At 36.1% G+C, this 12991-nt stretch overlaps 1 protein-coding gene across 2 annotated transcripts in view; it reads left to right on the top strand.

Moving 5' to 3' along the window:
• gal3st4 (galactose-3-O-sulfotransferase 4) overlaps positions 1-11080 on the top strand; it is a 28520-nt gene extending 17440 nt beyond the window's left edge. For both annotated transcript variants that reach the window (XM_056461398.1, XM_056461397.1), the window contains exons 2-4: positions 144-254; positions 2336-2645; positions 5816-11080. In XM_056461398.1, coding sequence (XP_056317373.1) covers positions 148-254; positions 2336-2645; positions 5816-6799 — 1401 coding nt within the window. In that variant the 5' untranslated portion in view covers positions 144-147 and the 3' untranslated portion in view covers positions 6800-11080. The remainder of the gene's footprint in view (positions 1-143; positions 255-2335; positions 2646-5815) is intronic.
• The last annotated feature ends 1911 nt before the right edge of the window (positions 11081-12991 follow it).

The following is a 12991-nucleotide window of genomic DNA, read 5'->3' as shown; positions in this document are numbered from 1 at the left end:
GAACGGTGATGATTTACTTCAAATGTTGACTACTGTATACTATAAGATAATATGTATGGTTTACAGATGATAGGTTAAAACAGCATGTCACACTCTCCTGTACTTCACAACTGAGGCTAACCGTAATTTACTGTCGCTCATAGGAGAATGCGGTGGCTGGGATGTTATCGGCTGGGGCCCATATGGAAAGCACTCCTGGTATTTGTTGTCATCGCTTTTGCAGGGCAACTTCTGGGAGTCATTTTCAACAAGAGGTATGAAAAATGTTCCCATGGCTATCCTCATTCCTTCTCAAATAACTCCTTACCATTCTGTGTGTATTGTTTACACAGTACATAAAACAATTTATCTGAAATATGCTAATCATAATTTAATTTGCATTAGTCAGATAGTTAAAGCAAAAACAAAAAAACTTAATCAGCATTCAGACAAAACAAGATATGCTGGAGAATGTTAGAGAAAAGCATCTATTGACATCCATAGTACAAGCAAAAATACAATGGAAGTCAATGTGTGCTTTGTTCCAGCATTCTATAGAATATCTTTGTGTTTAACAGTTCAAACAGGTTTGGAACAAGTGGAAGATGAGTAAACAGAGTTTTCATTTTTGGGTGAGCTGCCCCTTTAAGATATAATGCTGCTTAAATAATTCTAGACTGTTTCTTGCTGTATTGCTGATAATGCTTTTTGATAAGGCTATTAACAAACTGTAGAAGTCATCAACGGCGTTGTGCCCAATTGACTCTTCTAAGTTTATTTGACACAGAAAGGTGGCTTTTGTATTGCAAAATATTTGTGCTGAACCATTTTTTCAGTGACTCACAATCATGTCGTTCCACACCTGTATGACTTTATTTCTGATTTTATTGTCCTCCTTAAAAAAAGTAAGACATAGAGGCTTGAAATTAGTGGTGTAACGGGTCACAAATCTCATGGTTCGGATCACACTTTGGTTTTTGAGTCACGGATTGGACCATTTTTCAGATCAGCAAAAAAGGGAGACAAATGTAATTTGCTTTCCATTTATACAAAAATATTACTGCAAAAATCATTGGTTTTAACAAACAGAACTTAGAACATGTAATTTCAATAAAAATTAAAATCAAGAAAGAACCAGCTGAAAAAAAGAAAATATAAAATACGAACAATGGTCTTTACTACTGTTGCTGATAATGCTAAATATAGAAATTCAACATCTTGTACAACATAACATATATTTATTTTTAATAAGTGATTCAACAATTCACGCATAAACCTTCATGTTTCATTGTAGGTGGATCATTTTTAAAAATCAATTCAATTACATAATTTTGATGGTTGTTTGTCGCCACCCATTGGTCACCTAATGTAATTGCTACAACATTCACCAACGTCACAGTGATTTTAATCTTTACCATAAACATCAGTGTTTATATCTGAACTATAAACTGTTATCCCAGTACTTCTGTATTATTTAATTGTTTGTAACTACCTGAAAATATGTAAAAACTGAATCTCTCTCGATCAAACGCAGATTTGAATGCAGCGCTTCGAAGGATTAATAAACATGCAAATCATTATCATTTATCATTCATGTTACACTGGTTTGAATTCAGATGTTTAATTGTGCAGCTTTACACTGAATGCATTAATGCAGGCTAAACATACAGTGACAGAAAACACCTTTAATTACCTAAGAAAGCATTTAGGTAGGTCCCACCACATTTTTCCATCATCATTATATTTTACAGGGAAGCCAAAATGCTTTCATAGACTTGATTTGGATGACGCGGGAGGTGATCGCTCTGCAGTTGTTATAAATGTTGGATTAACCCACAAGTTCAAAACAGTTTGGTCACTGCGGGTCACATGCGTTCCGAACTGTGGGTTGTAATTCGTATGGATCAACCGTGATCCGTTACACCTCTACTTGAAATGATGAAGTTTCTTTCCTGGATGCACCGCCCCTTCAAAAAGTATTTGTTGTTTATCTGTAATTTCATACAGTACTCTTGTTTTACTTATTAAAATGATATTTAACATGCCCCCTGGCTTAAATAAATGATTATGCACATCACATACTCAGAATATCACTGAATTCATTATTTGAGGCTAATCTGTTCTCACTCATTCTCTTTGAAACTGTTTATTCTCTTCCTTAATCACTTCATTCCAATTATCCCTCTTGTGTAATTATCTGTAGCCTGACAGGCCGTTCTGTCTTAATTTCCTCTGTTTCTTGTGCTTGCAGTGAATCTCTTTCTCTCTTCTTCATTCACTCTCCATTTTTTTTTTTTTGGTATATTGAGTGGAACGGGGGATTCATTTAGGTTATTTTGCTCTGTCTCTCCATTAGCTGGATGCAGCCGGAGAGGCCTCAGTCCCTCTACTCTCTTCCCTCTGATAACATCCAAGGCTCCTCTCTGGGCTCCTGTCAGCCCCACATCCACATTATGTTCCTGAAAACTCACAAGACGGCAAGCAGCACCGTTCTTAATTTACTCTATCGCTTTGGAGAGGAGCGGGACCTTAAATTTGCCCTGCCTTTGGGCTATCAGTTCGGCTACCCCCTGCCCTTTATTGCCCAGAGGGTGAAAGGATACAAAAGCCCTCATGTGGGAGAATTTGACATCATGGGAAATCACATGCGGTTCAACAAACCAGAGGTACAGAACATGGCGTTTTATTTTATGCTTATACAATTTAAACGTACATTTATCCTTTTTACTACTAATAAATACCAAATAATAGTGCAAAGAATTCCTTTTGCAGTTATTTTGGACATTGACTGTATTTGTTTGGTCAGTTTTAGGTTTATTCAGGCTGCATGCAAATCAATCAGTAGCAAATGTGACAACTCTATTTGCATGGTTTGCTTTGATAAGGACGTAGGCGCATCCACATATTTGATAGGGATTTTGAAAGTGGTGCAGGATGGTGCATCATTTTGAGATGCAAAAAAAAATCTGGTCATGTAAAATATTCTGATTTTTGCTGGCAGTTTAAATCCTACTAATTAACTCACTCATTGCATATTTTATAGCATCTTAATTTTCTTCTATTCCAGAATTTGGACTTATTTGCATAGACCGCTTTAAAATCTGACCACACTTTTATTTGGTCAGGCCCAAGAGAGAAAATGCTGGAAAATTTTAAGCAGCAGATCTAATGATACAGAACCTTTTGAAACATACACCAGGGGCCTGTTCCATAAACCAAGCTTAGAGAAAAATCCAGGCTTATTTTGGTAAGTCATGTTTATTAATGACGAATTCGGTTCCATAAATCAAATTTACGATAGTTCAAACTCAGTTACTCTGGCAACTTATGCTGGAAACTAGCCTGGTCTGGGGCAGGTTAACTCTCAGGCTAAGTTTTAAGTCTTAATCAAGGTAATGTTAACATTCACCTGCCTTAATTTGATGCCATTTTAATTCACTTAACCTTTTAATAATGATTAAAACTTTATAGTCACCTAATAGTAAATATATATACGCCAAACATCTTTAAGAATAGAACGATAATACATTTAAATTGAAATAAGTTATTGCAAACAAACAATACAAACTGCAACATTTCAACTAAACTTTAAATTTTTTTTCTCTTTCTGTTGATTTTTTTCCTGTTTTTTTTTTTTTTTTTTTTTTCTCAACATAATAAAAGATATTATTGTAAAGCATCCTGTTCAAAATAATAATTTAAAAGAGAGATCTGTGAGGGGTGTACTTAGCAATATATATATTAAAAATAAAGCCTGCAATGCATTAAAATGTTTTCTTTTAAGCATCAATTGGCAGTAAGTGCGCATTCTCTTTTTCTCTCTCGCGTGCCTGCGCAAAAACAATTTCAATGTATTGTGACAAATATTTAATTTAACGTTAATAGGCCTAAATAATGGCCTATATTTTAAAATCTGCAATTTCCTGTCAGTCTTTTTTCTTGCTTTGTTGCAACCATACTGTAGTTTTTGATTATTATGTTTAAATTATTATATGTTTGAACTCTAATAACCAACGCGGCTCACTCGCTGTGAACATAGCTGTATCTCATTTCAGAGCCCTCTCAGTTCTCGTAGTTGCCATAGTAGAACACAAAATAATCGATGCATTTATGCTCAACCTTCAGGGTTGCACGACAGTAATGTGCACGAGCAGTTAGTTAGATCAAATGATCTTCAACTTGCTGTTATAGAACCAATTGAAGCGCGGATGTTTAGTTCGGCTCATTGAAGTCAGGTTTTTGACCTTAATCCTCGCTTTTCTAAACGACTTTTTGAAACAGCCCCAGGTCTCCACACATGATCAATTTATAAACTTTGTGGTGTTACATCTTGTGACATCACATCCTATTTTAGATCAAATTACATGTTGTTGGTCTGTGTAATATTTCTGACTAGGCACACTAGAGTTTGTTTGGAAGCAGACGGAGCGCCAGCTTTTTAGTCGGTTTTGGTCTGCTTGTTTGTTTTGAATGGGGGTGGGGGTGGTTTAGTGATTTCAATATCCGATTCTTAAAGATCCGATTTTAAAATGATTCTTAACCTAAATATTTTACTCTTTGTTCTGTTGTGCAAAAAGATCTTTACATTTTACATTTGAACTAAAATGAGAGTTTCTATTCTTTTGTTTATATTTGGAATGAAGGTACGACTGTACTGCCATCTTAAAAAATTACTATTATATAATTTTATTATATAATTATATTTATGAACAAGCTCTTTCAGGATGAACAAGCATTTGCACAACACAAGCTGCAAGCTTCCACTTATCTTGCTGCAATGGTGACATACAATTTTGTCATAAGTGTCCATCAGTCACATTTATACCACCCTTTCCTCCTTCTTTGGTCACACACAGGACAAGAAGTGCAGCGTCTTGCTATGTCCTATCATGTCACACATTTTTAAAATCAAGCAAATTCGGAAGCATACATATATGCGCCTGTTGCCACTTTTTATTTTTATTTCTAGCTCACGCCCCACGCAGGCCCACATATAATGTAATTTGAATACAGGATCAATTCTGTATTTTTGAGAATCGATTTAGAATCATTCCAGAAAGAATCGCGATGCATCGATGGATCGTTTTTTTTCTCCCACCAAAGTAGGGCTGGGCGATTAATCAAAATGAGATTGCAAACGCAATTCAATCATAATGCGACTGTCATACACATCTCCTCAGGGAAGCACGATTGTGTGTTCAGTAGTGAATCTCCTTCAAAGGCCAAAGAGCGCTCTCCTGCAGAAACTACAGACTTGAAGTAACAAATGCCCATGACATTGAAATATAAACAAGATTTAACTGCTTTCATTGATTCAACGTGACTAATAATCACACAACTACTGATTCATATTACAGAACTATTTATTTCAAACACTTGATTAAAATTATGAAGTGAGTTATTAAATGTAGTATTTTCAGATGCAGCATTTACTACACACAGCCGAAGCTCAGTGAGAAGTGATGCAAACATCGGTCATTATCGCTGAATGATTTCCTTGATTTTATTATTGTCTGAATAAAATCTAAGTTGTTTGAAATCCAATTTTTTGTAGCTTGTCAGTGTTCTCCAACTCTGTGTAATAAACGCTGCTTCATCTGCACTTGCTGGAGATTTAATAGAACAAGCTTTTTTTTTCAAGACAAAATGCGAATGAAAATCGCCTTTGATTAATCGCCCAGGCCTAGTTCAGACTTAATCAAATGAACAGAGCAATAAGATTAATAGCATAAGAAGTTCCTTTCTGTCTAACCAAACCTGCCAAGTACCTTATAATCAGTTTTTGAGCTTGATTGAATATGTTCCTTTTATAATGTGATTTTCACTTTTGTTACAGGTTGAGAAGGTGATGCCACCTGACACTTTCTATTTCTCCATCCTTCGAGACCCTGTGGCTCTAGCTGAATCCTCTTATGCCTACTATAAAAACGTTGCCCCTGCCTTTAGGCGTGCCAAAGGACTGGGTGATTTTGCAGACAACCCCTACAAGTACTATGACCCAAGGCTCCGCAATAACCATTATGCCCGCAACCTGATGTGGTTTGATTTTGGTCTAGATCATACCGCCAACTTTAGCCTAGCATTGGCTAAGCGTGGTGTGGCTGCAGTTCGTCGCAACTTCAAGCTCATTCTTCTCTCCGAATACTTTGACCAGTCTATGGTGCTGCTCCGCCATGCTCTGTGCTGGCCGCTTGATGCTGTGGTTTCTTTCAGCTTGAATGCCAGGCAGCAGGTGCCCACTGGGAGGTCAGCATGGGTGGGGAAGCTTATAGCTCCTTTGGCTTTAACAGACAAGCAAAGAGTGAAATTACGTGAGTGGAACGCACTAGACTGGCACCTTTACCAAGCTTTCAACCTCACTTTCTGGCAGGAAGTGGAACGCTTCGGCCACTCTCGAATGGAGACCGAGGTGGCCTTGCTTCGAACCAAACGGGAAGTTCTCACTCGCATCTGCTTACGTGACGGCGGACGTCCCATAGAGGCCGGTCGTATCCGGGACAAGACAATCCGGCCCTTCCAGAGTGGATTAGTGAAGATCTTGGGTTATGAGTTACAGTCAGGACTGAACAACGCCACATGGGAAGCTTGTCTACGCATGATCAGGCCTGAGATTCAATACAAAGACTTGCTGGATCTTCGGCAGTTCCCAAGAGCCCAGCAACCCTCATTCGCTGGAGGGCCTCCGTTAAAGAAGGAGTCCTCAATTCTCAGGACTGACGACCATGGAGGAAAAAGGTTGGTGGAGAAAGACTGGGATGGGACTATTATGTTTAGGAATCAATCATTAGAGCAGGCTGATTCAAAAGTAAGACTTAGATAGATAGTGAGCTAGTTGCACCTTTTTGCCTCAAGGTCAATAATTCTGACCCATTTTGGCTCCACGGGCCTCTGTGCTGCACTACTAGAGGAGACGAGGGGAATCCAAGAGATAAATCACACCACTTTTGTCATTGACTCTTCCTCATCTCGCCCTTCTACACTCTTATTTTGTAGAACAAAGTTTCAGAGAGAAGAAGAGGTCTGTAAGTACAGCAGTGACTGGAGTGATATAAAGGTATGAATATGCCAGATGGTGGCGAAATGAATATAAGTGAGAAAATGCTGCTTTTCTGTCCACGATGAGCCAGGGTTGGTGCAAGAACGCAACCTAGCAGTGTATAGGTCATGGTAAGTGGTTGCATTGTTTTAAACAACGCCACTTTCAAGAGTAAATTTGGTACTACTACTGTTCAAAAGTTTGGGGTAAGTGTACTTTTTTATTCTGGAAGGATGCAATAAAAGATATTTGTAATGTTACTTCAGACTTTTTTCATATAATATGCCAATTTGTCAACAATAAGGAATTCGTCATGAGCATCATGATTTACGAAGGCTGGTGAGAAATGTCTGGTGAAAATTTGGCTTTGCCATCACAAAACAAATGTTTTTAAAAAGTATTTTAAAGGGCACCTATGATGAAGATCATCTTTTGTAAGCTGTTTGGACAGAACTGTGTCTAGGTAAAGTGTGTCCACAGTCATAGTGGAGTGATAGAAACACAATAAGTCTCTTTTTTTAAATTCATTCCCACCGCAACATGACATAGCAGTGCAGTTTCCCCGCTCACAGCTGCGTATTAACATGTTTCCGTAGTAACACGTATAGTCATATCAAGAAGACAGGATGTGGCTAAAGCAACTAAGATTAAAAGATCTGTTCAGCTCTCTGTGATCATCAATCATCATCAAATGTGATCAAAAATGAGTTTTACAAGTTTAAAACGTTTTTAAAACAGTGCATGTTTGTAATGAATTACAGAGATTTTAAACTGAACTTTGTAACACCGTTGTGTGGGACTCATCGTAATTCAAGGCTTGACTCAACTCCACAACAAATACATCAAATAATCATTGGGAAAGTTCTTACTGTAGTATTTCTCACAAACGTTACGTGAGATCTGCTTCCTTCATGTCTGTCACTGCGCTGTTCATCTGCCGCAGCTGAGGCGGAGATTGAGGCACACTCTGACAGGCAAGTGGGAACGGTGTGCTGGGAGAACTAGCATTAAAGGCACAGGCAACAAAAAACAGCTACATAGTGTTCAGAGCAAAGAATTCCAACATTCTGAACGCTAAAATAAATAATCTGATGGGTGTTTTGAGCTGAAACTTTACAGACACACTCTAGAGACACAAAGGACTTATCACAAATCTTGAAAAAGAGGTAAAATAGGTGCCCTTTAAATGGTGATATTGTTTCAAGACAGTTTTTGCTGTTTCCTGAGTCTTATTTCGTTTAAGTATATTAAACTTACCATCCTCACTTTTGAACAGTAGTGTTAGTGTACATCAAGTATCACTAACAAAAAAAGGTTGATTCTTTTGCATCTAATGAACTGGCAGTTGTGAATATGAACATACATTTGCTGCATGGAGAAATTCCACATATTGGAAACACAAACCCTTCATTGTCTGGAACATAAGATTCAAACAGTGGTACTGTTCACAGTGGCTGGAATTAAATTTTATCTCCATTTATTGGCTAATTGTCCAACAGAAATGCTGACACCGTTTTTATTTAAGGAATACAATGCAAACCTTTGGTTTCTTTGTAACATATTTGGTTTTAAATCCAGGAAGTGAGAGAAGACATGACAGCAGTCTTTCTATAGTTTGGTAGATTTTTCGTGACAGTGTAAACTATCCCATGGGTCTGCGAGAACAACTAACATCTCCACTTTTAACACTGTGAAATATGATTATCTTTTAAGAAATGGCAAAATAGAGATTGCATTAACCAAACCTATCAATTGGCCAGTGCACTTCCTATAACAATCTGTTTACCTCATGAGGTTGATAGTTTCATTTTCATGTTTTAATAAACATTCTGTTTTAAAAAGAGATGGTAAATGTTTATAGGCATGGTAAATGCTGTACTTCCGAGGTCTGCCATAGACATTTTAATGACCAGAAATTTCAAAAGTCAATGGTTGTTTTGCCTTACAATTAGTATCTTTGTGAAGCAGTGCTTTAATATCAAAGCTTGCTGTATATTTATTATGCTTTTGTATAAATTTCTGTGTATCTACTGCATTTATACTCTTAAAATAGATTTTTTTCCCTCTTATTGTGAGTATTGAACAAACGTAGAATAGAAATTTGACTGAAATGCACTGTGCTATTTGCCCTATATATACGAACAGCCAGCTTTTTGTATGCAGATTTCAATGCACAGAGCAAGACGACATCTTACAATGCAGACTAATTTATTTTAGGTGTTCCAAGTGAGGTGTTTTTGAGAAAAAAAATAACACTAAGTATGCTCACTGTTGTGTGCCTATTCATGTGCATCATTTATTGTATATTGTAGATTTAGAGCATGGCTGTACTTAGCAACCATTTTCCTTGTGTAACTGATAAACTACATATTTTGATGTGCATTTTAATACCCTATTCCATTTTAGCTTGCATTGTACAGTTGCCAGCTAATTAAATATCTTTATCATTCACTTTTTTCCATTCACATGTAGCTTTGTGTTTGCAGAACACATTCAGTAGTTCCGGATGGAGCTAAAATAAAAACATAAGTATTAACTTCAGTTCAAATATTCTTTAAAAAGAGAAAAAAACGTTTAATTATGGAGTAATAGAGAATGCATTGAATTGTTTTTATATTTATAAAAGAAAGGCTAATGTAGTTAGCCTAATTAAGGCTAATGCAATTTTATTCCTTTTAATTAATTAACAATTAACTTTGAACAAAATGCTATTTGTGTGAAGAAGTTCACCCTAAATTGAAATTAAGCATTTATTTCTTGTTCAGCTTGAGATGTACACTCACCGGCCACTTTTTAGGTACACCTGTTTAATTGCTCGTTAACTGAAATGTTCAATCAGCCAATCCCATGGCAGCAACTCAATACATTTAGACATGTAGACATGGTCAAGACTATCTGCTGCAGTTAAAACCGAGCATTAGAATGAGGAATAAAAGTGATTTAAGTGACTTTGAACGTTGGATGGTTGTTGATGCCAGACGGGTTGGTCTGAATATTTCAGAAACTGCTGATCTACTGGGATTTTCATGCACAATCATCTCTAGGGTTTACAGAGAATGGTCCTTGGCACACTTTGGGTTCTTTAGTACCAATTGAGTATTGTGTCAGCACCACCGCCTACCTGAGTATTGTTGCTGACCATGTCTATCCCTTTATGACCACAGTGTACCCATCTTCTGATGGCTACTTCCAGCATGTCGTAAAGCGTGAATCATCTCACGCTGGTTTCTTGAAAATGACAATTAGTTCACTGTACTTAAATGGCCTTCACAGTCACCAGATCTCAATCCAATAGAGCACTTTAGGATGTGGTGGAATAGGAGATTCACATCATGAATGTGTTGTGGAGCTGACAAATCTGCAGCAACTGTGTGATGCTATCATGTCAATATGGACGAAAATCTCTGAGGAATATTTCCAGTACCTTATTAAATCTATGCCATGAAGGAGCATTAAGGCAGTTCTGAAGGCAAAAGGGGTCCAAGTAAGGTGTACCTAATAAAGTAGCTGGTGAGCGTTTGATAGCTTGTACATTCATTTACCTAATTTACTGAAATATCTGAAAAAAAAAAGATATAAAGTCTGGCAATATTGTGTGTCATGCATTGCGAACCAGTAGATTCAGTGTCTTCACGTGTTTTTAGGTTACCCGTGGTACTGCATTTTAAAGATAAACCAAAGAAGTGGTGGTTTTTCTGTGCTTGGAATATGTCGAAAATTGGCAACATTTTATGTTTTATTATTTGATAAAAAATTAATTCAGATGGTGCTTAGTTGATCCATTTAACATAAATCTCATCATCTCAGAAGGGAATGAAAAAATGGACACTTAATGAATACAGTGTATAAATCAGTTTGAGTCATTTCATTCTAACAGAAAAAGTAAACTCGTCTGCACTTTTGTGATTTCACATGTTCAGTTTTCCCATTGATATTTTTCAAACCTGTTTACCATATTTATTTTTCTTTGTTACTTGAATATATGGGGAAACGTCTGTAAATATTTGACTGTGATGAACCTGATTTACTTGTATGTAGTAAAATAAAACTAAATTTTACATGTGATGCGTTTGTTTTAAATGTCTTCCAATAGCATGGTGGACTTATCAGGATCTCTGAATAAAGTACAGGATTCATATGTAATACACAGATTTAAACACCATGAAAAACGAGCTGGAACTGTTTGCATATGTTTTTATGAATGCTTTCCACAGCACACCTGTGACCTTTAAATCTGCAAATAAAACTCGATTAGCATGTGAAGAACAAATAATACTCTCAAAGACAACTGTGTTTAACTTTCTATTACATTATTCAAAGTAAACATGCATGCATTAAAATCAGTAAGTATACCTTTAATTAGTTGGCTCAAATCAAACAGGCTAAGTAAATATAATGGCTGAAGAATAAAGGAAATAAACTGCATAAAAATAAACAGTGGATTTATCTGATTAAAATTTTAAAGCTCGAAACATTATCCCATAATTAACTTTTTAATTTTTGCTGGTTGCTCATTATAATGTTTGGCAGCTTTATTTTGTTTTTCTGTTAAGTTTTATTGGACTTTTTTTTTTTTTTTTTTTACATTTGATTGACTATTTAATTTGGACTAAAACTGAGACTTGTCAAGATTCTTGGTAGAAATACAATTAAAAATGCTATTAAAAATACATCGGTACAATTTAAAGTAACTGCTTTGTAGTGTAAAATATATTTACAATGTACTCCTATGAAGGCAAATCTTGAATTTCCAGCTTCATTTGATATAATATTGGTTATCGGCCCAGCCCTAGTTTATTTCCAACCACCTTCAACTCACACCTATTTAATAGTCTCTAGTAGTCTTGAACACATTGATTAGTTGGATCGGCTGTGTTTGATTACAGTTGGAGCAAAACTGTGCTGAGCTGCAGCCCTCCAGGTATCAAGTTTGATTTTGTTTGACCTATGTTTTAAAACCTTGATAATACTATGAAATGCTTCTTAAAGAGCACATCTTTCAAAAGCACTAAATATATTATTGTTTCCAATCATTTTAATGGTACCTTAAAGGGATAGTTCAACCAAAAATGAAAATGTGTACACTATTCACTTCTGTTAAACACAAAAGGAGATATTTTGAAGAAAGCTGAAAACATAGGGGAGAGAGGGGCACGTGGGGTAAAGTTTAACACAGAGTTTTAAAGTATTTGCTCAGGGTTAACCATGACATGCTTCTGAGGTTTTCACCACTGTGTCGACAGACATCTTCCTGCCAATTATTGAAAAAGTTTGGTGAAATTTGGATGAGAAACACAGGAGAAACCATTTTTGCAGCATAAAAGTATTTTTTATTATACTCTATATTTTCTATTATTTAAAGATCTGTGAAAATATGTACGTAAAATCTTATATTGTTGTGATTACCATCTTCTAGGGCTAGGCTATAAGATGAAACCATTTTGAAAGATATGAAAAACACAGTGACTGCTAGTCAGTTTTGAGGAAAACACAGCTAGGTTAGTTGTAACAGGATGTTACACATTAACCACACACTGTTGGACACCAATTAAACTAACAAAATAATTGTTGAATTTTGAGTGTAATGTTGAGAACTTTTTAAATAAAAAATGTTTTTTAATAGAAAATATTTTTTAATAGAAAAGAAATATTGTATTGCTAATACTGCAAATAAATTCACTGTATAATGGATAATAATGCAAATACATCCAAATGTGTTTATCCAATAGATAAATAAATGAACACGCTGTGCTATGTAGAAAAAAAATGAGTTAAGTGCTGAGGAAATATACTATTAAAGTAAACTGAATTCAATTAATTGTGTGAAATCTGATTTTATAAGCACGTGTTACATCTAACCCTCTGTCTTACAACTTGCTGGGCAGCCGCAGGTGGGGTAAATCCTAGCATTTTCACTCCTGGTACTTTTGGCAATACTGTGCAGAAACCATAGGCCCGGTGTTGTGTCAATTTGTC

The sequence above is a fragment of the Danio aesculapii genome, chromosome 7 (genome assembly GCF_903798145.1).
Source record: "Danio aesculapii chromosome 7, fDanAes4.1, whole genome shotgun sequence".
In the NCBI taxonomy this organism is placed as follows: Eukaryota; Metazoa; Chordata; class Actinopteri; order Cypriniformes; family Danionidae; genus Danio; species Danio aesculapii.
This window is presented reverse-complemented; position numbering and strand designations above follow the sequence as displayed.